The sequence below is a fragment of the Cygnus atratus genome, chromosome 1 (genome assembly GCF_013377495.2).
Source record: "Cygnus atratus isolate AKBS03 ecotype Queensland, Australia chromosome 1, CAtr_DNAZoo_HiC_assembly, whole genome shotgun sequence".
Taxonomy (NCBI): domain Eukaryota; kingdom Metazoa; phylum Chordata; class Aves; order Anseriformes; family Anatidae; genus Cygnus; species Cygnus atratus.
Window position 1 is genome coordinate 129,935,436 of NC_066362.1, and position 24,775 is coordinate 129,960,210.

The following is a 24,775-nucleotide window of genomic DNA, read 5'->3' on the forward strand; positions in this document are numbered from 1 at the left end:
AGTCCTCATATATTCATGCCCGTTTTCTGGAGGTGGTAAAGTATGTATATTCTTGTCAATTAAACTACTGACTGAGTTAAAAGTGTGGGTTTTTTCAAAAATCATCATTGCCTTAAGGGATAATGACTGAATGTCTGAAAAGCAAAGAACGAACACCGTGAGATCTAGAGGGAATAAAAGGGGCTGCCTTATGTGTCTAAGTGCTGAGTTCACAGCTTTTGTCTATCTCCAGACAAACCCTGAGGTAGAAATGAAACATTTTGCTGAGCACTGATAATGAAGCCTCAGGTTCATTGGTGAGCATGTTGCTAGTTGCTGAGGGGTGAGAAAAGGAAGGACTGTTCATGGGGGACCAGCCTCCTCACCTGTGAGATGTGGGGATGTCGATGGAGAGCAGGGAGCCATTATTCCCACAGAAGGAACATACCTTCCCTTCTGTTTGTTAAAAAAGCTGTCCATGTCTTCTCTTTTCCTCACCAAGGCTAGCAAAGCCAGGCAGTAAAAGCCCAGGGTGCATACCAATCTCCACAGTTTTACTGAGCTCCACCCATGGAGCCATCCACCCCTTGTTAGTCCAGATGAGTATTTAAAACATATCTCGCAAAACAAAGAATGCAATAACAGTTTCTTGTTATAAGGGTCTCCGCTCCATCTATTTTAGGCTGGTTCAGTGATCTAACTTCTGTACAATTCAAAAGACCAAAATTAGCAAACAAATTCCCTTTATAGTCAAAAGAGATGTCTACGGTAGCTAGCTGAACACCCCCCTGCTTGTTAAGATAATACTAAAGCATAGTTTAACATTGGGAACTTTTGTCAGGTTGGTTAAATACACAGTAATTCTTAAAATATTCACAAGAATGGTATATGCAAATTAACCATTTTCATCTCCTGTGTATATCATTTGCCTTAAGCTGCACAGTATAAACACTGATAGATCAGATACTGCAAAATTATGCTGGAGATATTTCTTCATTTATCAAACACTGTAATGTTTGTATGTTCATAAAGGATTGAATATGTTTGTCTGCCTCACTGGAAATACTGTTTTGCACATGAGGAAGAAACATTTGCCTGTGATATGTCGTTCTATGTAAGCAATAAACTGTGCACATATTGTGCTGAATTTGTAATCATTACCACCAAAAAGGCAGGATTGTGGCTGAAGGTACAACAACAGTGACTGAAGGCAGTGGACAGTCCATTGCCAGAGCAAAAATCTACACTCTGCGTCTGTGGAAGAAGTGATCTATAAGGGCTCTCTGATATGAAGACCTTTCCCAGGTAGAGGCTCAGACTTCATTAAATCTGTTGAAATAAGTCAGTGTATATGGCTGAAATTCAGCGTGGAGTTATAAATAATTCACATTTGCAAAGAACAAAGCACAGGCCTTGATCAGATAATAAATTGATTTATTCGCACAGAGAAGAACTGGGTGCTTAATCCTGCCAAATCCTTGTTCATCAATGTGGTGATCGCTCATGTGATTAGTCCCTCTAGTTACTGCCCGCTTTACTCAGCCTGCAGCATGTCTGTTCCTGAAACAGCCCACCACAGAGGAATGGTAAAGGGTGTAAACTGCTTGGGTGAATTTCTCATAACTGTGAGCTTTTATTAGTGTTTTGTCTCTAGTGGCCCATTTTCTTTTAACACTGATAACATTTTAGAATGATCCCATGCCTGAAGACATGTGATTAAGACAGCCATAATACAGCTGTAATGTAAGCTGTATTACTTCTGTATAAAAATCAATAAAAGGGAATTTTAAAACAGGTGTTAAGTACTCCATGCTACTCCAGTTTTCTATCTGTCTTTAAAAGCTAGGTGCATCTTCGGATACAAGCCTATTTGAAGGGTGATGGGCGAGATGCTTCATCCCAGAAGAATCCATGCTGTAGGTAGTGCCCCCCTTGCTGTCCCTGTCCCAGCAGGAAATAACAAAGACCATCGACTCTAGGTCCCTGGCCAGAGCTGGGCATGAATGGATGGCCCTTTCCCCCTGCCCTCCTTTGTGGGGCTGTGCAGAAGAAAGACACCAAAGACAAGACCCTATCTGGAGCTTGCTGCTTGCTGCTTCCCTTTCCTAGTTGAAGCTGTTGTGGCCCTTTCCGTCTCCTGCAGCTCTGTTTTGTTGCCTGGACTGAGGTGGGCTCCCATGAAGTCCTGCAGAAATACCAGTTGTCTTAGCCACCAAACCAGGCAGTGGTCAAGGTCAATGAAATAGTATGGGCCTATATGGAAATTCAATCTTTTTTAGTGGGTGTTATAAAACAGGGGTCAAATCCTGACCGTCAGAAAAGCTGTCTCCTGTCCAGGCTGACTCTAATGAGAAGGAACAACTTTTCCCTGGCTTCCACATAGAGCTTTCATACGTGTTTGCTTTAGCATATGTGCCAGTCCTGCTGCATACAGTCTGTTAGCTTATGGCACTACTGACAAGGAAGACATACAGCACCTCCACATCTCTGCTACGCAAGATAAGCATACAGTACTGATAGAAAATATAATTGATTTCACTGGCACGGCCTGACTGGCTGTTCACAGGCAAGATACTAAAATAATTTAAAGAAATCAATAGTCTGCTATTAGATGGCAACTATTAATATGTGATATTGCTCTTTCAAAACCCCTGGTGAACAATTTGTAATGGCTTCCTTTCTTTCTCCATAACTTCAGCCTCCTTCTTTCTTTCTCCTTCCATATATATCCTTCATATATACTTGTCTGAGCACTCCTGGAGGATGACACGTAGGAAAAAAGATATACTGAGACATAATTACACTGGTATATCTAACAGAAAAGGCCTAGATGTTTCAAATGTCACTAGATCTGAAGATGTGTGGGCAGGATTTACAACACTAGTATGTTGCCACTGGTAACTGACTGCATTTTTAACCTCCCCGCTGCTGGCTAGCAGCATGAAAGAAGGTAAGTCTATGGACTTATCACGAGAAATAAACAAGATCATTTAAAAAAATAAAATAAAAAAAATATTGCTGTGAAGTGGGGATAAACAAGGAGAAGGACTGCATAAAGGTAAAATGAGAGCTCTTTCTTCCTGATGGTCAGCCCCCACAGCTCCTGATCCTTCCAGTTTGCTGGCATGCTGCTGCTTCCTCTGCTAGGTCAGCTCTTAGGAACCAGTTTTGTCCGTTCAAGAGAGAGGGGAAAGGAAAGAGTGAAGCTTTCGTACAGAGTATTTTACAGGCACAGACATCCCAGGCAGAAGATACATGATGGAGTCCCCTGTCAAAAACTTGGCAGCAGACTCTTCTTGAGAGCAAGAGATTTGAAGACACCAAGCAGTCTGGCAGACGATTAGACTGGATAAAAGTGTCAGAAATATAATCTGAAGCAGGGAGTAGATGCTGGCAGGGGTGATACACGCACAGCTTGCGTATGACGAGTGAGGGCTACAGAGAAGACCAAGCATCCTGGGCATGTAACAGTGGCATGTAACCAGGGCACCCCTCCAGAGGGAGGGGAAGAAATTTAGAGAAGGAGCCAGGATTCAGGTTTGAAGGGGAAAGAAAATGTGAAAAGACATGGTGAGGGGATACTCCCATTCCTTCTGAGAAGTGCTTGTGGTGACAGAGTCTTATCTGAGAGACCCTGTAGAAGCTAACATCATAAACCAGGAGGGAGCTACAGGGGACAAAACTACATTACTACTCTAAATAAGGCACTCAGATAAAAAATGGCCTGACTTGCACATGCCCTAAACACCTAGAAAAATCACTGAAAAGAAGGCAAGCACAGGCACTCAGCTTCTTGACAGGTCATAGGGCCTTTTAGCTTCTGCAAGGGGGGGAATATTTCCCGAGACACTGTGAACATCCAATTGCTCAGTTTGTGTTATTCCTAAATATGCAATTAGGATTCATTCAGGCTACCAAGGTGAATACTGCAGGAAATCATTCCTGGTCTCAGAACAATATCTGCTGGTTTTTGTTGATCTGGGAGACAAAACTACGGACAGATAGCCACATTGTGGCCTTTGCCAAAAAAAAAAAAATAAAAAAATTGTCCCAATCAGCTCACAAAGTCCAGCTGAAAAGGACGGAGAAGAATCTGTTCTCGTGCTAAAATACATGTGATTAAACAACTCTGTTCCTTTTAGAGACCTTCCATAGAATGCCAGATTGTTCTGGTTTTAACCTTTAAAATGCACCAAGGACTTTGAGAGCTACTTTGGCATTTCTCAGTGTAACCCACACCTCCCACATACAGCAGAGATGACTTTAACAAACAGAGTACCAGGGAAGCATCTGTACATGGGTATGTACAGTCCATGGACCTGAGTAAAAGGCTGCATCTCTCAGAGAAAGGTGATGATACTGAGAGAAGATCATGAGAGGTAATGTCGTCCATGATAGCTTTACTCATTCTCAGAGCTTCCCCTTTCCCCTTCCATTTAATTCTGGCAAGCCAACTACCAAGAGCAAAGCAGGCAGCAGACCCCCATGCATCTCACAGAGTGGTAAGTAAAGATGCTTAAAAATAAAAAATAAGAAAATGAAAGAAATGTTAAGCTCTTCCTGGGAGTGCTGTTCTCTGCATCATACAAGCATGCATCAGCTGCATGTAGTCATGAGCTCTGCAAATGAGACTGTTTGGGATCCATCTATAGTGCTCTAACATGTCAGAGCAGTGGGGTATACTACAGTCTGCTATGAGATTTCTTATTCCTAATTAACACTGAAACAATATAATGGGACTAAAATCATTGATGCCTTCATCAGCTCACTTCATTTTGTTTTGCTTTGTTTGTTAATGCTATGGAGTAGGTATGCTTGTGTTATGTTCATCATGCATTTCTCATGGAATTCATTTAATAGGCCTTCAGTGATCATTTTTCATATGACCTTTTAGACTTTGATCTAATCTAAGCATCATATTTTGTAGACCTAGGCATCAGGCTCCCTATCAAGAAAGGCTTCATACACAGTGTAGTAACCGTAATTTAGTAATTACATTCTGTAAGTCATTAATTTTTATATGAGCTGGTTTTCTACCTTCCTAGGACTCAAAGCAGCCCTAAATCCAGCACTGAGCCTGGATCGGTAAAGTTATGGCTGGTCTTTATTCCTACGTAGTACTGGTAAGGCTTAACCATTTTACATTTTACAAGTTGGGTCAAAATTTATAGCCAGGAGCTTCACTGTCTAAAATCTCCCTCCAAAAATAAAACAAAACAAAACAGAACAAAACAAAACAAAATATGTTGCTACTGCACATAATATGTAATATATTTTTCTAGGAGGTTCCTTGAAATCTATTTTTCAAAAGACGATCCAAGATTGAGCACCCACAGTCACCCACTGACCTCTAGGCTAGTCAGCAAAAGCACGGGATGGCTTGACATCTGGGCATCCTTGAAGAGCACATAGAGGCAAAGGACACACAGAGGGACAGAGCTCTGGAGCTTGCATGACAGGCATACAGGAGTCCATGGCACCCAAAACCAACAGTTCACAGCCAGCACCAGCCTCGAGATGGGCTGGAGTTGGCTGGTTTTGAACAACAGCTTGCAGACCATCTTGCCATGAAGTGAGGTGACGGGAAAGCTGAATAGCAATATTAAAACAATAGAGGGCTCAGCTGCCCTGGGCAGCGTCCTGAGAATGCCCCTCAGGAGCCTGCACTGTGATATTGCTACCAGTGCAATATTGCTATCAGGATCAGACACCTGGAGAAAACGGAAGGCTGGAGGTGGCAGGTTCAAGGCAGAGCGTAGCCCTGGGAGCAAGGTGTAGCCTTTGCTGCAAAGTGCTGCAGCCTCAGCACTGCTTCATGTATGACCCAGCTGTATTCACTATGGGCAGCTCCCATTCAGGCTTCTGATTTCACTAGATCTGTGCTCATGAGTCAGCTCCGTTAGCACAGGTACAGGTTCTTCACTATTCATGTCTTCATATCCCTGGTTTTATGACAGGCACCAAGGTGCTACCAAAATACCCTGAAAAAAATAATAGTGAAAAAGTCCAAACAGGTATTCTTGTCTCCAACTTTGCTGGACACCATGGCCTAAACTAATATCTTCTATTTACTATCTGAGTTTCATGTGGCCACATCCTTTCTACATGATGAATCACACACGGGACATGCTGGTAAAGACTTAGAAAAGGTTTCTTTCTACTTTTCCACCTGGTTTACGCCTTTGCTTTGATATTTCTAGCTCTATAGTCTGAGGGAGAACCATTAAAGCCTCTAAAGCTGAACTAAAATTATTTTTCATCCATAGTGTTATCCAGTACCGTAGTGTTATCCAATCCAATTAGGACTCTTCGGATTGGTAAGCAAGTACTATGAGCCATTTGCCAAAAGGTTGCTATTTCCATCCTTAAAGATGAATATTCTGCCCTGTCAGACCTCATCGCATATATAATACTGACGCTAATCCCACTGCACGGGGGGTCAGTCTCATTTCTGAAAGGCAATGCCCAGTTTGGGGAATGGAGACAGAATATCCCTCTGTTGGCTCAATTTTCTTACAGAAGCCAGATGATATAGTGCAGGTGAGGTGAACCAAGATGCATGAAAAAGTAATCCAGCAAGCGATTCTTCAGTCTATTATATAGCTCCAAAATTGTCTACATCATCTTGCATCAAGATCTAGCTGTGCAGAGGTCCTTAAAAGCAAATGACAAAGCTGCAAGTGATGGTTTGAAGAAATATTTCTCCATTTCAAAATATCTTAAAGTATAACCCTAAGTAAAATATACCATATTATCTATGATTATGTCATATGGAAATGAAGCACCATTATAGGAAGTCAAACATAAACTAATACTTATGAAAATTTATAAAAGACCTTAGGTAAGATTTGAACCATCTGGGAGCCTAGATTTCATCCTTTCAGTCTAGAGATAAGTAGATTTCAGCTAGCGCATCTCTCATTTTAGAGAACTGAATGTTGTTGCTGTAGCTTCAAACCACAAGAAGATATTAGGGATAACTAAATTATCTATGACAAATATTATGGAACATGTAAATGCATTCCTCTTCTTATTTTTTTTCCCCAGCACATCTCTAGCCAATTTGTAAGTGTACTCAATATTCACATGTATTATGCAAACAAAGGGCACTGCAAATGTCTGTTCATGAAATATGCTATGTCTACAAAGTCACAAGAGATTGTTTTCAGGCCCAAATTTCAAGCCTTGGACCCCATGCCAAAGATAAAATGATTACAATGACAATACCAGGAAAAGTTCCTTTGTCAGCAAGAAGCCTTTGGTCAATGAAGTGATGATTTTTTTTTCAAAATAATATTTTGATCGAAAATGTTGTGAACATTTGAGGACTGTTCAAATGTTGGAAACATGTTTTAAGTTAGAACAAATATATCAATTCATTTGCAAAATACTGGTGAATGAAAAGTTGATGTTAGGTAAAGGATAAATCCAGAACCATCAGAAAATCTGAGGCCATAGGACAACAAACAAACAAATAAATAAAATTATTTTTTTACAGCTTTAGGCTACCATTCTTTGCACAAAATGGCCTGAAACTAATGCTATAGATTTTACTCTGCCCTGCCATCAGCATCCTCTTATTATGAGGGAGCAGTGGTTGGAGGCTCTCCCAGTTGCCAATTCTCCTTACGTTGCATGAATCTCATCATGCCTGACAGTTTTCATAAAGCCAGGCTCCAGGCGACTGAAGAATCTCCTGAGAACCTCAGCTTTTGATTACAGGGAAAAAAGGAATATTTTAGTCCTCGTGATTGCAGAAACAAGATAAAAAATGTATCTTCACTGTTCTCCCAGTATGCTGAAAGCTCATTAACCCAAAGGGAAAATAAGCATCTTTCAGAACCCACTATGTTTGAAATATATATATATATATTTTTTTTTTTCTTTCTAAGCAGGAAGAAAAGAAAATCAGAGAGGAGACTGACATAATTTTTAAAACCTAGTAAAACTAATACTGAAATTCAGGTCATTAACCTCAGCTGAAAACAGAGAGAAAAATGAGCCCTTTCTTGTCATAAGTCACAGAATTTTGAAAGAGGTGCCACGGTAAAGAGCAGAGCTTTTTAAGAAATCATATCACAGGGACAATAGCAAATTAATCTGTCAGACAGTGTACAAATAATAGAGAGATGTTGTCTGGAATTGCCTTTCTATAAATTAACAAAATAGCCCTTTTTTTTTATTTACAATTCAGTTGCCTCGCCTGTTGAATTGAAAATGCACAAAGCTAGCACATCAGATGATCTCACAGCAGACGGCTCTTCCAAGCCTGTCATAGGTTGCTTTGCATAGTCATACTACTGCAGATGAACGAATAAGCAGCTGCTCCATTTTTTATTTCTTCACACCCCTTTTAGTATCAACCCCGTGGAATCGTTGAACTGCATGCCGTATTATGTGCTCAGAGTATTTTATATGCTGCTTGGATTAGAGCATACCTCCTTGTTAATGAAAGTATTTCCTTCAGCAGCTGTATGTGGCAGCCACGGATGATTACAATACACAGTAGGAACTGCTCATTTCTAAACTGTTTCTGGGGAAGTAAAGGGTTACTAGGGGAAGTGGTGTTTTATCACACATTCAGCATTGCACAAAAATAGTCTACAAGACCAAAATGCTTGCCTTAAGGTCTCAACATTTTTAAAATTAATTTTAATACCACAACAATCTATTTTGGATATTGTTAGCATATGCTGCCTGTACAATATATACACAGTTGATGGTATCTTGGGAGGTGCAGGAAAAAGAGAGAAAATTGCTCCATAGCCATGAAGGGAGGAAGAGCCACGCGGTGCAGCCTGGATGGAGCTGCCTGGCTGCTGGGGGCGGGGAGCACATCAGCCAGCAGCGTACAGCCTGCCTCTCACAGGGCTGGGATAACAGCTTGGGAGATCAAAAACCATATGTGCCTTTCTGGTTCTGATGACCGTTTTTCATGACCATTTTTTTTTTCCTTCTAGACAATTTGTTGCTGGTGAAAGTTTCTAGCCAGAGATTGGACACATCTATTAGCCACAGTGAAAAACCAGCATAGACACAGCCCCAGGTATTACTATCAATCCATCCAAGCCTTCGTTCTTCATTTAATCAATTGCACTGGTGTAAAGTGGTTGTCATATGTGACCACTTCAATATTGCCTATGCAAGACATGGAGAGTATCTGCCATCATTTCCTCTGAATCTACAAAAAGCGCTGAACAAAGGAGCAAAGCAGGGCATGATAAGCTCCAGCAATTCCTGAATTTGACGTGGAATGTTTACCTTCCTGGTAACTTTGTATTTCAGTCCTTGACTCCATAAATAGAGCGGCTAATAGCAGCAGTAGCTTATTGCCCTGCCCCCTGAAAACAGATATGAGCCTCATCACCTCCTACCACACACACAGCAGAAAGTGGTACCCCTCGGCCAGCTCTGTCCTCTGACCCAGTTGGACTTGCACAAGCCTTGTATCTTCTTCCTGGTTTACTGAGCTGTGCTGTCTGACAGCAACACACTTTCATTGACTTACAAAGAGCTATGTATGTCTAATGCTCTGCTTCCTCCAGAGATGCATTGCTCTGGTTTCCTTCACATAAGTGAATCCACCGTAAGCAAGCGCTCACCTCTATTCACTTGCACACGTACAGTTCAGACCGTAATGCTTCTGAATTTAGTCATGTTACATCCTGTGTTTCCTGATTAAGATCAGTGGCTGCAAGCTGATCGTTTAATTGTCTTTTCAGAAACTCAGCTTAGTTTGCTGTGCTTTTCCCACTATATATGGGGAATAAAATGAAATTTTAATACAATCACTAGAAAAGGTTCATTTCAGTCTTCAGCTCATTGGCTTAAGCTACTGCAAGGCCCTTCTGCAATCAGGACATCCAAAATCTTCCCATGGACTGCTTCAAAACATCTCAAGCAGGAATCCTAGCGTATCATCCATCAAACACTCAGTTCTGCAAGTTTTCCGTTGCTGGGGGGCCAGGGACTGTGCCGCAAGCACACAGCACCCCAGGGCTGCCTCCTCCTCCAGCTGCATGGACATCCACCAAGCCTCCAAGCAGGGCAGCTCCACCACCCTCATTAATGTCCTCACTCAAGGACAAAGTTTGTTGCTAGTCAGATCCCCGAATCTACGTGACCTCCTCAAAGCAGACCCAGCATAACCCAGACTTGCCCAGAGGGACTGGTTTTGCTTTATAGGCACAGGCTGAAATGACTTAGAGGCTCAACCCCTGAAGATACAACCAGGGCTCTGAAGAACCACACTCACCACCCTGCTATAGGCCTATCTGACAGCTTTTCCCATAACATTACGTATTTTTCACTACAAAGTCACAAGAAAAAAAACTAAATCATGACTACTAAAGTCAACTCCTACTGACCTTTCTGGTTGATTTTACCCAGTTATATGAGCATGAAAAATGACCAAAAAGTGTCCCAGGCCTGAATGAACTGCCATAGCAGCGCAGTGTTGCTATTTGCATAGCATTTTTTATCATAATCCTGATTTTGCAAATTACTGTGAAGCTTTTGCCCCCAAATGGTTAGTTTTGAATTAGGAGAGAAACTGTAGCTTTATATTCTTTGATACCAATTCTTAAGATCAAATAGCCTTAAAGAGATCATAAAAATGCTCCAAACATGACTAACACTTTAGTAAAATGATTTTAATATGCATGCGGCACCATCCACTAAAATTACTTTAGAATATTAAAAAGCTGATGTTCAATCATGGAATGAAAATTCAAGTTACTTCTTCCTTTAAATACTGTATCAGCAGAACAAGCCTTAATTATTAATTAAACAAACTATGGATTTATACAACCAGCGTTGAATCTGTTCAGCAAAACAGAAAGCTTCTTACTAAGAGAACTATGCTATGGGTGGGGCAAAGCAAGAAAAATAGCCAAATTTTTGCCTTTATCAATCTCTACATTAATTATTAAAGAAGAAATATTTAAAGTGATATACTCACATGACAACAAATTTTAAGACACGCAATTTTTAACTGAAATTTTCTAAAGGCTAGCTTCAAGGCACGCAAATTTATCTACTGGTGAGAGCGTATATCAAAAAAATTGAGAATGGTGATTTGAGGTTTGAATCCTCTCCAAAGGCTTTCTAGCATCCCGTGTCTCAGTACCGGCTTTTAAGCTTCATATCCTTTGGTACGGTTCTCCAAACAGAGGACATAAATACCATCCAGGTTTTAAAACATTTTATTTGCATATTAAAAAAATTGTGCATTCCAATAATTAAAATCATTTGAACAAAAAAAAAAATGGCACTCGATTAACTGCATTTTACAGCTCGCAGGACCTTGGTACAGCTTTGCATTTATTCGTGTGTTACTCTAGTTTACTGTAGTCCCACCCAAGTTCTTCTTTCATCAACATGCAAGCTCTTTCATGCCACCAGGACCAAAGCCAGACAGGCAGAGGGAAAGGCAGCGCCTTCATTCAGTGTCAGTAGTTCTCTCTATTCTTTTGATGTGAAAGGGGCAGTACAGTCATTTTAAACTTTATCCAACCTCTTTGCATCTTACAAAGTTAAACAGCTAAAAGAAGTAAAATAAGAAGGCAATGCTTGTGGAATGTACAGTGCATAATTTGGAAGGGCAGATTTCATTACGATTCACCCGCTTGCTTCTCCTGTTCAATTGCTAAAAAGGGGGAAAAGAAAAACAGAAAAGGAGCAATAAAGATCGTGAACCTGAAAAACGCACCCGTCGGACAGTTTCTATGGCTCGTGAAGGGGGATTTATCAAAATGGAAACCCAGATGGATCCTCACGAAGCGCTACCCGGTGTCGAGGGGGGGTTCGGGCTGGGCAGAGCCGCGCATCCCCCCCCGCCCCGCCCCGCCCCGCCCGGCCCCGCGCCCGCCGCCCCTCTTTGTCTCCTCCCAGCCTCACCCCCCCCCCTTCCCAACCCCCCCCGCTCCCCGCCCCGCCTCCACTCACTTTCTTTTGAAGGCAGGGGGTTTTTCTCTTGCGTCTCTGTCTTCTTCAATTTGGACTTGTCAAATTTCTCGATCTCGGCCATGTCTGGTTTGTCGGACATGTTGGCAGGTGACTCTGCGCGCACAAGGGAAGAGCCCGTTACCCCCGGACGGGGCTCCCGGACCCCCCCGGACCCCCCAGGGCCCCCCCGACTCTAGCGGGGCCGCGCCCCGAAGGCGGCCAGCGGCATCCACCGGGGGGGCGCCGCCGCTGGAGCCGAAAGCTCAACGCACGCCGAAATTCAGGCGCTTAATCCCCGGCGTGCAATAAATAAAAATAAATAGTAATAAGAAAAAAAAATCAGTCCAGCATCCAAGCTGCTTGCAGCTCGCCGCCAGCCCCGGCCGGTGGCAGCTCCCAGGATCTGCAGGCTGTGGAGCACAATAGAAGGGCAGCGCCCGGCGCCCGCCAGGTTTTTAACTCGATAAGGAAATAAAAAATAAGAAATAATAATAATTTAAAACTCAAGCCGCCGGGCTGCACCGAAGGCGGCTGGCGGGTCGCACGCCGCCGCCCTGCAGCGGCTTGCCTGCGAGACAATAGCCCCCCTCCAGACAATAGCCCCCCCCGGACAATAGCCCCCGCGCCCTGCCCTGCCCTGCCCGCGGTCTCCCCCGGGGGGGGCACCGTCCAGGGCCCCTGGGTGGCCTTGCCGGGGCCGGGGGGGCGGCGGGACCCACCGGTGTCGCCGCGCGGTGATGCTCAGCCCCGCCGCTCGCTGCCGCCGCCGCTCCGCACGCCAGTATAAAGGGCGCTCGCTGGCGGGGCGGTTTTATCCCCGCGCCTATGCAAATGGCGGTGATGTCATCCGCTAACCATTTTGCCGCTTTCCGCCTTTTTCTCTCTCTCTCTTTTTTTTTTCCTTCCCCCCCCCCCGCCTTTGCTTCCTTCCCCTCCCTCCCCCAGCGCCCAGCCCTCCCTCCCCCAGCACACACACACACACTGACACACACACACACACACTGACACACACACACACACACGCACACAGACAGACAGACAGACACACGTCCCCCACGACCGCCCCGGCCCCCGGGGGGGCGCCCCGGAGGGGGCGGCCGCTGCCCACAGCTTCCCGGCCCCCGCCCTGCCCCGACGCTGGGACCGGGACCGGGACCGGGGCTGGGGCAGGGACCAGAAACGGGGCAGGGACCGGGAATGGGGCAGGGCCGGGGCCGGGGCCGGGTGGGAGCTTTGGGGAGCTTTTCCCTCAGCCCCCGGGGTGCCCCTCTCCCGCGGGTTGGGCAATATCTGCCGGCTGCTCGTGTTACTCGGATTTCCTCATTTCAGAGGCAAACGCGAACCGCTCGGTCCTTTACGAGCTCCGGGAGCCTCCACTCCCTCCCCCAACCTCCGGCTGCAGGGAGAGAAAAACCCCATCGCTGTCCTTGCAAGCCTGCTGCAAAGGAGACCAAGTGAGCGCGGCCGTGCCGTGCCGAGCCGTGCCGGGCCAGCAGACAATAGCCGGGCCAGGTGCCGCCCCACCCGCCATCTCCTGCCGAGCCCCGTGGGTCGCAGCCGGGGGGCATCGCCCCGGCCAGCCCGGCTGTCCCCCCTCGCCGCAGCACCAAATGTCCCCAGCGTGCCGCAAGGGGACCCGAGCCGGCGAACTGCGAGCCGCCAGCCACCCTAAAAGAGGCGTAAGGCGGCTGGCTGGGGGCGCACGGGTGGCTGTGGTTTGTGCGTTTGCAGTGCTGGGTAATAAACTGAATTATCCGTGGGGGGGTGCGTGGCAGGGTGGCAACAAGTTGGGGACATCCCCGCGTCTTTGTCTGGCAGCGGCTCGGCGAGGGGAGGTGCGAGGTGGGGCAGGCTCGTGGGAGCCCGTGGGAGTGAATTGCTGCTGCTTTGGGGACATCTGCGTGGCACCCGTGTGGCCCTTCGCTCCCTGCGCCCTGCCCTCCAGCACTGTGTCTGATGCGAGCGTGGCTGGTGGCGAAGCAGAAGCCATGGCTCACGGACTGTATTAATGTATGCCAGGAGAGCTGTAAATGCATTGCAGTCAACTCCTCGGGGATGCTGCTGCTTCCTCTGCTTCATGGCTGTCCTCTCCCCCTTGGCCAGCCATTTTTCCTAATGTTTCCAGATGTACGGTCACGGGGGTAAAATCCTGTCCCCATGGCAATTCCAGTAATACTTTACTGTAGTGAACGAAGATTTCCAGTCCACCTGGAGTCCTCTTACAGCCGAGCTCCTTCACTTTTGATGGTGCAGTGTATAAAGTCTGTTTTATTCCCCCAGTCCATGAGCACCTCCAAAACTGGATGAACAGAGTCTATTGCTGAGAGAGAAGGTAACTCCTATGAGCTAGGAATGGTTCAAGACTGATGGCCAAAGGAACCGCCGAGGAAAGAAATAGCAAGGAACATATATAGTTTGAGAATATTTACGGGTTTTCATAATAACAGCATTAAAAACATGGCAGAGGGATCTTCTGTGTTGGAAATGGGCTAAATTTGCTAGCTAGCTTTTGAGCAAATTCCTCAAAATGATTTTATGGCCTTTTGCTTTGACACATTTGAGCACTGAACCATGTGACTGGGAATTGTGAAATCAGTCTAATTATCAGCATCACCAATGATGTTACAGCTTCAGACTTTTCGCTTTTGCTGAAGATTTTTTGGCCTCTTAAGTGATGGCAAATCAATATAAACATTCTTTGGAGTTTTTCTCCTCTGTGGCTACTGCAATCACTGATGCACGTGTCTGAGCACGTCGGTATTGCCCTGACCCGAGTGCGGTAAATGCTCTCCTGACATTGCAGAATGGTGGGTGTCTATGGGACTGGGGTCTGATTTTCCAGAAGCAGCCTGTCCAGTGGTAGCACTACTCATTTTGGGACAGAGCCATAGCTCTCTTAAATGAGTGTAATCCACACACTTAAATGGAGCGTTGCTGATTTGTGTGAACCGGGCCTCTTTGCTGAGTTTAGATTCAATTACAGTCCTGCGAGACAGAGACAAATAAAAGGTTTACGCTTCTGCTGCTTCTCTGCCTTCCTGTATTTCCCTTTCTGTGGATTATCACTGAGATAGGCACAGCATCTTGGAAATGCTGTGTGTACCTTACTGCATGTATGAGGGCTGTATTGTTCCGCTGGAGCAAAATGAAGGCATTGCATTTTGCTGGCAGGACATAGGCTAATTTCTGCAAAAGTAAATACTCACTATAGCATTTTGTGTTAGTGCTGTAATTACAGAAATTGCATATCTGTGTATATGTCTCTTTGTGCCTGTTTCTTTTTGTTGCTGTATGGAGAATGTGAGGGAGGTCCATGGTCATTCAAGACTGCCCCATCCCAAATGGAACCTGGGGATAACAAACTCCTTAGCACGTTTCCTAGGCCACATTATGTAAAGGATACCTAGCTTAGGACTTCTTATTTTGGATATTGATGAGCTTCTACATTTGTTACTTTTTTGTGTGTCACCAGTTTCTTATTGTGACTATTTAAAAAAATTACAGTCTACAAATATTTGTTGATATACTGGTACCCTTCTAGGCATGCGCACTCTTAGCCATCTGCATGTTAAAGGAGAGCACTTTTCAGCAGATTGCTGATCTCATTTGCAAGAAGTAATTTGGACTCTTGCTAACAGTTTTCAGCTGAAAACGTTGAGGGGCTGTACTATGTCAAGGCAGCAAGTTCTTTCTTGCATTATAGGAAAGTCATAGAGTGGGAAACAGCACGTGGTAAACCATAGTTCTTATGTCTCATTTGTATGGCCGTGTTTGAAGCCTTGTAAAAAGATCAACACTCCTTTTCCAGGTAAGTATAAACTATTCCCATTTGTCAGACTGTGAGACTGAGATAATAAAAGACTTGCTTGAGGGCGTGCAACAGAGGGGCTTAATCAGATATTAACTGATGTCAGTAAAAGTGTTTGTATCTAAAATTGACTTCGGCTTTTGCTTGAGCTCTGACTGAAGAATGTTTTGAAACATGATCAGGAGCACAAATCTAACCTTGTGCTAGTTCTTCCATACAGGCTTTGCATTTGTTTAAAAAAAAAAAAAAAGAAAAAAAAGTAATTGAGGGGACACAAAATGGCTGTGTGATAAAGCACCCAAAATTAATTCCCGTATCAGCTTATTATTCATAATGGGATCCCTGGCACATCAGATAACATTTAAGATAAAAATAAACCGTATGCAAATTTCTCTATCATATGGAAAATAAATTAGAGGAAGAGAAGCCAAGTGATTGTTTTCCAGGCCTCAGTTTCACATGTGAAATCTTATTTTCACAGGCTTGACTCTCTGAGAGAGAATGCTTTCTCTCACTCCATATACCGTTAGAGGAAACTCGAGCTGGCAGAAATCCCGAGAGTGCAAGTGAGGAGGAGACAATCACTTTTTGTAGTTTCTGGCTGCACTACCTTGCTGCCAGCAGCAGAAGTGGCTTTATGGTAACATCGGGGTTTGGGTGTTCAGTTGGTCCAATGTCAGAGCACAACATTTGTTTTGTGTCACTTTCCACCAAATGCTATTGGCAAAAAATAAAAAAATCAATTCATGGAGCAGAACATGTAAAGGGAGAGCCTTCCCATCCCCCCAAAGCTTTCAGAAGAGGAATTGCAAAATGTCTGTTCTAACAAGACAGATACTGGCACTTCTTGGCTTTACAAATTGTGGCATTTCCTTTTTCTACTGTGCTTGACAAAGGGAATTTTGCAACAGGTCAGGACTTTAAGCAAGTGGTGCTTGTGAGAGAGGAGAAGCCAGCCTGGGAAGCTCAGATTGCTGCACAGGAAGCTAAATACCCCAGAGCAGCAGATGCTCCTCTCCCACACCAATCTGCCTGGATCTGGTTCCCCTGCCTTCCCTACACTCATGAACAATAAAGGAAGAGCACTGAGTCTTGCTTTTAACACATGCAGAAGCTGTAGCAAAGCTACAGTTTGGGGGCTAGGCTATTTGAAACTGAGCAAAGGCTGCCTGCCAGTAACAAAGCCGACAAGATGAGGAAGCCTTCAGCTGTGGTTTCCAGCTTTGGGGGGATGCTAAAAAGTTACTCTCATTGTATTCGGAAATTTTTAATAAATTGAGAGGAAGTTATTATGTTTCCAGCCCTCAGAAAGATTTCTTTAAATCTGCAGGGAACCGCCAAGCTTTTGGTTATTTGTCTTACGCATTTCACTGGGGCTACTTTGCACAGGTCTCTGGACTAAAGGTGTCCAAACCACCTCCTTTGTCTGGAGTTCTTTGCTACCAGATGCGTGTGTAAAAGCTAAGGTTGAAAGCTATCTCTAGAAAAAATGGCTGTTTTACTAATTATCTGAGAGAATTCGAAACAATAGCATATCTCCTGCCTGAAGAAGGCATCTCTGTGCCAAATTTTCACAAGTGCTAGTCACCGTTTCCTGAATTTTGCAGCAACTTTTCTTTCCTCTAATTTAGATGAGTGAAAATAATAATTTTGAAAGTGCATAAATAACAGCATCAGCATAACACACCACAAAAGCAAAGTGCATCATTTCTCCCAGTGCAACTCAGCCCTATCCAGCAACCCCTTGATCCTCCAGTGCTAAGCTTCTCCTAAGTTAAACTGCTAATTACAAGTCATGCACATGGCTGTCAACAGAGAGTACAAAGAGAAATCTCAGGCAAAAGGGGAGACTGGATTGTTATGTTACCATTGAATATGAGTTTCTTTCAATGCGAAGATAAAGCTAGATATACATGCAAAATACTGTGGTCTCTTTATTCAACACACAAGTGAGCACATGTATACAAAAGACAAGAAGGCTATTCTTATCAGGATCTCATTGAAAAGGGGATGACCAAAACAAACAGGCTGAATGAAGCAATGGCTAGCAGCAGCCAACTGTGGGCTAACCCCAGTGGGGACTGCTGTTTCTCTAGCTTGTAGAAGAGAGCACAGAGATAGGGGAACACCACCCGGGAAACCTCCCCAGGATGTCCGTACTGCATCTGCCCATACTGCGAGCTGCAGAATTACAGCATGTGCCTGACGTCATGAACTGGGCGAATTGTGTTGTGCCAAGAGTGGGGTTCCCACCCTCCGAAGCTGACATTCCCGTCTCGACGTGATAGTAGCAGAAGTCAGTGTGCATCAGCATGCAGCAGGATCAACTTATTTATCTTGGAAAACAGCACTGCCCTGGAGAACACACCTGTGCTACACGGGCCTTGTATAGCTATCTCAGAGCTAACTCTAAACAAACAGCAGCCTGGAAGCCACACTGGGTTTATTGCTTTGTGTTGATTTTTTTGGGCGGGTTTACTTGCCTGTGCTGAATGCTGCTAGCCCTATCCGAGACATCCATTTTGAAACCATCTTAAGTGTATTCAGCTATCAGCTCCTTTGTGTTTTCATCTCCCCAAGCCCATTCAAGTGCAAAAATCTTTTTTCTCTTGTCTCTCCTAAGACTGTAGCAGGAAAGATTTTCCACAGTTTGTGTGGGTTTACCTATCTGATCTATCTATTTGTTTTTCTCCACTAATCCCTTCTTCAATTAATTTATTTCCAGCAAACAAACAGACATCAACAAGAAAAAAGTCATAAGCTTGCTGCAGGACCAGATGTAGAAATGTCTATGAGATCCACTCAAAACCTGACTCGCGTCCTTATCTGAGCTTTTGCTGGGCTAGGGAGTAAAGGATGGAGCTGTTGGGGGTAAAGCACATCCTGTCGTTTAAACCTTACTGACAGGATGCTTTCTTCACTGTACCAGTTTGTGAAAAGCAAGGGAGGAGAAGTGTTCTGACTGCCATAGCCAGGCATTTCAACTGCCTCTGGCATGCTCCACAAGTGGTAGGGACTCGGGATGCGTGTGGGGTTTCCTTCTTGAGAACAAAAGACACAGCTCTCGCAGCATGAAAGTTTCATCACCCTACCAACATGCCTGAAACCAAAGCTCATCCTGGCATCCACACGGCTCCCAAGGCTTCCTGTTCTTTGCCTTCATGCTTCCTTTCAAGGCAGAGGGAGTTTTGAAGCCTGAGCACTGTCAGGTGGGAATGGGAGGGATGGCCATAAGAAGTGAGCTCACATTGGGTGGGTGGGCTGAACAGCACCCTGTGCATGGCTGGCATTTAGGGCTTTCCCAGGCTTGTCTGTGTCTCAGTTTTTCAAACAATCTCACCGTCACTGTTGGGAGAACTAAGGCAGGAAGGCAGGGGGCTTGGGAAAGCACCACTTTTGAAATTGCTTGGGAGTTTTCAGGTTATTCCACACAGAACAGTACGGACCAGAGCTAGAGGTTAAAGGTTGATAACACTTGTGATTTCTCTGTTCAAAGTGTCAGGCTTAGAGAAATGCACACAAGGACACAGTCACTGGCAAGAAAGAAGTGGTGGCAGATGGAGCAGAGTCCATTTTCCTTACAGGAAGAGGAGCCCTCAGAGCTGCTCACAGTATCTGGTGGCAGCAGGGTCCATTGCTTTTGCTCGCTCAAGTATCACCTCTGCTGCTCTTTATCACTGGGCACAAGTTTGTTTATAACTAACTGAAACAAAAGCATTTCCTGGCATGGTTTAGGGCTGGTAGGAAGTTACTGCACACATGCACAGGAAAAAACGTATTGACGTAGTGGGGTGACTGCTAAAACATGTCACTGCAGGCAGGCAGGCGGAGAGCTCGTTTTTGTAGGGAGGTGTATAGCTACTTTCCGCCTGAATGCAAACTATCACACAGGAGCAGAAAGACCAAAAATATGCAGGTTCCATTTTTTTTGTTCCATGTGTTTTGCTACTGATATTAATAAGCATGGGATTGAGCCCAACTTCCATTTATTTCATTTATTCAGTGTTCCTTAAAGAGAATGCATGTGAAACCAGGGATCATATCAAAGCTCCCAAAGGGAATAGGTCTTAACTTATTTGTGTTGCCTCTTCATCTTCTGCTGATTTGTCTCCTACACCTGTAAAGTAAGTTTTATTTCACAGCTACAGTCTTGATAAAATCAGAACTGTGGGATGAGGAAGAGGAGCAACCCGGTAGATTGAATTAGATGTGAAAATTCATTGTCCCTCTCCATAAATCATGCATGTATGTAGAGCCCACGTTGTTCAAGTAGAGTTTTGTCCACTAGTAACAAACTGCTGCCACCAGTGGGCTGCGGTTTGTATTGACTCACAATTTTAATATTACACATCTAGGATATTGGTAATATTAGCCAAAATATTCCAGGACTCCAGGTCTAAAATGAAACCATGAATACACAGGCCAGATACAGAGAGTTGTGTCCAAGACCAAAAATGCCATGGCTGCCTCTGCAATACACAGCAAATGTAGAAGTTACTCTGTTGGTTTAGACACACTTACAAATTCTCTTAGGGGTCATTTTCTCTTGATAAATTTCATAGCACATCTGGGAATGTTAGTTCTCCCACACTGGCATGCTTGGCAGAAATATGTTTTGTAGAAATTAATTTTTTCCTGGTAATTACCATGGTTTTGCACAGATTTGACATTGTTATCCATGGAAACACAAACTTCTGAACATCAGCTTCAGAAGAAAACATGCATACATATCCTGAAATACATGAGTTACCTGTCCTCACCGTTGACTAAGTTTATCAAAGATCCAGAAACGAGATCACCTGAGAATGCCATAATGCTAACAAAAACTAGGAGGCCTGATTCCTCAAAAATGTGTTTTGTTTTGTTTTGTTTTGTTTTTCTCTTTTTTTCCCCCCTTTTTCTCTGAAAATAAGGCCAGAGATTGTGGTGATGATGATCCTTACATATCTGCATATGTACATACAGTATATTGAATCATAGAATCACGTAGGTTGGAAAAGACCTTCAAGATTACCAAGTCCAGCCATCAGCCTGACCTACAGAGACCCATCACTAAGTCATGTCCCTTATTACCATGTCCACACGTCTCTTAAATACCTCCAGGGACGGGGACCTCACTGCTTCTCTGAGCAAACTGTTCCATATATATAAATAATATACATAATATATATAATGTATATAATATATAACATATTATAATAATACATAATACTGAATATAAAAATATCATACATAGATATTATATATGTATGAGAAACTATATGATGTAATATAATATCTACATATTTACTTGTAATATAATGCTGTATTATATTACAGTATGCTATGTTGGTTCCATGGTTTTAGCTATATTTCTTAGGCTGAGGAAGATTCAGATTAACAGCTTTTACCTTGCTGGAAAAAAAATCCTACCAAGGCAGTAATGGTTAATGCAGTTATATCCAGTTTATACACCACTAAAATGAAAACAAAGAAGCAGGACAATAGAAAGTCATTACTATTTGAATAGATTACTGGCTCAGACAAAATTATTTAAGAGGACAAATTCAGGCTCCTCATCCAAATTGGATTTCCTGAAAAAATATATCATTCTGTAGCATCCCATCTCTCCTGAGTACTGACAGCTGAAGTATGTGCTGCTGTTTGCATGACGGAGGCACAACCCAGTATTTGCTCAACTCTACCATCCACCCTTCCACAAATCCTCACACATGAAAACATAGACTGAATTGAAATATTGACCACACAGTTGGTTTGTGAACAAATTTAATATTCAAATGTAGATTTCTAGTGTCACCATCTTTGCTAGAAATAGAACAATCTCAAAATTTCTTCAAATTCTTCAGGGTAAGGTTCTTCAAGACTAGGATTGTATAAATGTGGGATGGTTTTCTTGTTGAGAGAGAGAAAATGTTTTACATTGGTCCTAAGAGACTCTCTCCTGCTGGTGTTTGGGCAGAGCCCTAGCAAGAACTTCATTTATCACTTGTTGATCCCTGGCAAAAACTTAATTTATCACTTAGTGGTGAGAAAAACAGTTGCCACAATTCCAATGGCAGTGGGCCATTTTATTCTGTGTTTGCAGCTTGAACACACTGCTGTGAGCAAGGCCCTGAACATTAAGGGAGTACAGATAATCATTAGACAACATGCTCCTTTTCTTAAATTCCGTAACGTGGAGACTGAAATTGTCTATACTCTCCTGGAATAATGTGAGGTTAGCAGAAAATAAGAAAGTAACTTTATTAGCAACAGGAGGATATTCTGCTGGCTATCTGAATGAATGCCTAGAATAACAAGAAATAAAAGATTTTGTTGATGATCAGTCAAATGTCTTTCTTCAGCCCATACTACAGGACATACGCTTCAGCATCCTCTAGCCTTCTACAGCATGTAGGCTTCCAGCTTCATGGTTATGTGCTCCAAAAATAACTTTTGCTAGATTTGTTGGCCTTGCTGGCAGCTGCTGTTTAGACAATACTTGGAAAATAATATACTTTATTTTGAAGGTGAAACAAAGATTCTTAAGATTAATTTTTAACATTAAAAGCAAAACAAAACAAAACAGAAAACTAACACACTACATAACCAAAGATGAAACCCTACCATTTACGCATTTTTAATTCCTAATGGGAGAGAGAAAAGCAAGGACTGTGGAAAGAATTAGTGAAGAGGAAACATTGAGGCTTTTCAGTTTCCTGGTTTTAGTGAGAATCAGGGACCCAGCGATGGGGAACCTGCAGTCAGGTGAGAGGGGCACTCATTTGGTAGTGGTTACAGTAAAAACATTTGTCAAACTATCCTGGCAACAGGAAAGTCACTGCTATGAACATAAGCATACATTAGATGCAGGACAGGCATCTTCACTACTCCACAGTTGGGAAGCTGCTCCAAAATACATGTATAATCCAGCACAGTGAAATTTATATGCATCAGCATTAATAACTGGATTTTAACTTTTTTTTTTTTTTTTTGTGAACATGCTGAAATTTCTTATGAGAAGACAAAGCTGTTTAGTTCATTTAAGATTACTGTTCTAAATTGCTTTCTCTTACAGTTTTTCACAAACCTTTTCAGAGTTGTCCTCAGCTCCCAGTGGTCCACAGCTTGCAGGTTGACAGTCACTGAGCCAGGGGTACAGAAGTTGTAGCACAGATGAAAAGCAAGAAATTCCAATAACGTGATCATTTGAAACTCTGTAAGTCAGTAAGTCTCCCCAAAAGCTTTGAAGAAGCAGGTCTGCTAGAAATCCACATAATCTTATTACAGTCATCTGCTGGGCAAATACGTTGGTGGGTAGATAGTACTGCCTACATTTTATTTAATTGAAGGTATATATGGATTAATTAGCTGAATTATAATTAGAGTTTTAACATATGCTCAGAAAATATTCTATGATGAGTTAGTATTGCTTCTGTAAAATATTAAGATATTGCTTTCCAACACATTATAATATGAGAGCAAGTGGAGCAGAGGATAAAAAATAATCAGTAACTACCTTAAGTTTAAAAAAAGCCTATGGGAGGGCTCTCCTATGGTACTCCAAAGAGATAGTGAAAAAAAAAAAAATAGTGCCATAGATTAGAAGCAGATAAAAAAAAAAAAAACACAAACCAAACCAATAACAAAAACAGTGCAGAGAGAAATACACAGGTTTGAGTATGTTAATTGATCAACATGGGAGAGTTACAAGGATCCATATGAAGACCACTGTTGCCATTTACATTCGGTATTGATGTGGAAACCCCACTGCCCTTTGCAGTGAAGCATGAGGTTTTATATTCCTTCAAGAGAATCGAAGAACACAACCGTACATTTACTTCATAAACTTTTTTGTGCATTTTACTAAGCTCCCCTCTGTGCCTTATGACAAGAGAACTTAGAACTCCCCAAACTAACTTCTGATAATTTGAAAAAATTATTTGAAAAATCATTTTACCCATTGCATATGCACTATCTTCCAAGCCCCTGGAGACCCACTTTTGTTGCATGAGGACAAGAGATGAAGAGATATTCTCTGTTACTCTTCTTTCATTATGTGTCATTTGTTTCCTTTCTCTAATCTTCATGAGGATCCCCCCCCGCCCTTTTTTTCTCTCTCTCTTTTTTCTTTTTTTTTTTTTGTCTTTTGAAAGTAACCACTTGCAGTCTGATTAGGTTCCCTTCTGACACACGTTTTTCATGGCTTTTGACACTGCCTCTCTTTCTGTGTAGTGTCTGTGTTTGTCAGGCAGAGAATGGAGCAAGACATGGTGGTCACCATTCAGTCATAGCTGGGAGTTATTTCTCTAGCCAGAGAGGTATTATTGCTATTGGATGCCTAGGCAGTTATCCCAGATGAGAGTAAACTCGTCATTCAGTTAATGGCATGCTGAGGTTTTCAGGTTTATTGCTTGCTATTGTATTGCTCATACATTGTATTGTTTCCATTTACTGACAGCAACAGAGCAGAGCTCATGAATAAGACAGGAAAAGGCAGCAAACGGTCACTGGTGTTACAGACTATCAGAACCTTATGTATCTCCTGTCCTGTCCTGTCCTGTCCTGTCCTGTCCTGTCCTGTCCTGTCCTCTCCTCTCCTCTCCTCTCCTCTCCTCTCCTCTCCTCTCCTCTCCTCTCCTCTCCTCTCCTCTCCTCTCTTCATGCTGCTCCTAAACCCTGCTATGAAATACAGACTGGGTAAGTGTGCATATGCAGGGGGTATTATTTTGCTGAGGTAAGGCCAAGTGGAGTTGTGCATTAATTGTATTAATGCACTTATGCATGGATTGCTCAAAGTGAGCTTTGGGAAATTTTTTGGACATCAGTAGTTTGATTAGCCCTTTCCCTTTTCAATCTGGAGCTTGCCGCAGGCAAAGAACTCACATAAGGGACTGCTCAGTTTATTTCAGCCATTGACTCTGGAAGCCATTTTTCTGATATCCAAGGCCCCTTTAGAAATGAGTGAAAGATAACATGAAAAGTGAGCCAGCATAAAAAGTCATTTATGCTTATTAATTTGGGTACCTGCCCATCTGCACCCAGCTTGAATAGGAACTTACC

General features: G+C 43.2%; 1 protein-coding gene across 1 annotated transcript; it reads right to left on the minus strand.

Moving 5' to 3' along the window:
• Positions 1 to 11,167: 11,167 nt before the first annotated feature.
• Positions 11,168 to 12,803, minus strand: TMSB4X (thymosin beta 4 X-linked). The gene is made up of 3 exons (XM_035542226.2): positions 12,645 to 12,803; positions 11,926 to 12,039; positions 11,168 to 11,626 (listed from the first exon to the last, which is right to left on the minus strand). Exons 2-3 carry the CDS (start codon positions 12,023 to 12,025, stop codon positions 11,592 to 11,594), a joined length of 135 nt encoding a protein of 44 aa, XP_035398119.1. The 5' UTR covers positions 12,026 to 12,039; positions 12,645 to 12,803; the 3' UTR covers positions 11,168 to 11,591.
• Between the last annotated feature and the right edge of the window lie 11,972 nt (positions 12,804 to 24,775).

Coding starts and splice junctions, on each gene's coding strand:
- TMSB4X (XM_035542226.2), bottom strand. CDS start 12,025: ATGTCCGACAAACCAGACATGGCCGAGATCGAGAAATTTGACAAGTCC. Junction 11,627..11,925: donor CCCCCTGCCTTCAAAAGAAA/GTGAGTGGAGGC, acceptor CCCCCTTTTTAG/CAATTGAACAGGAGAAGCAA.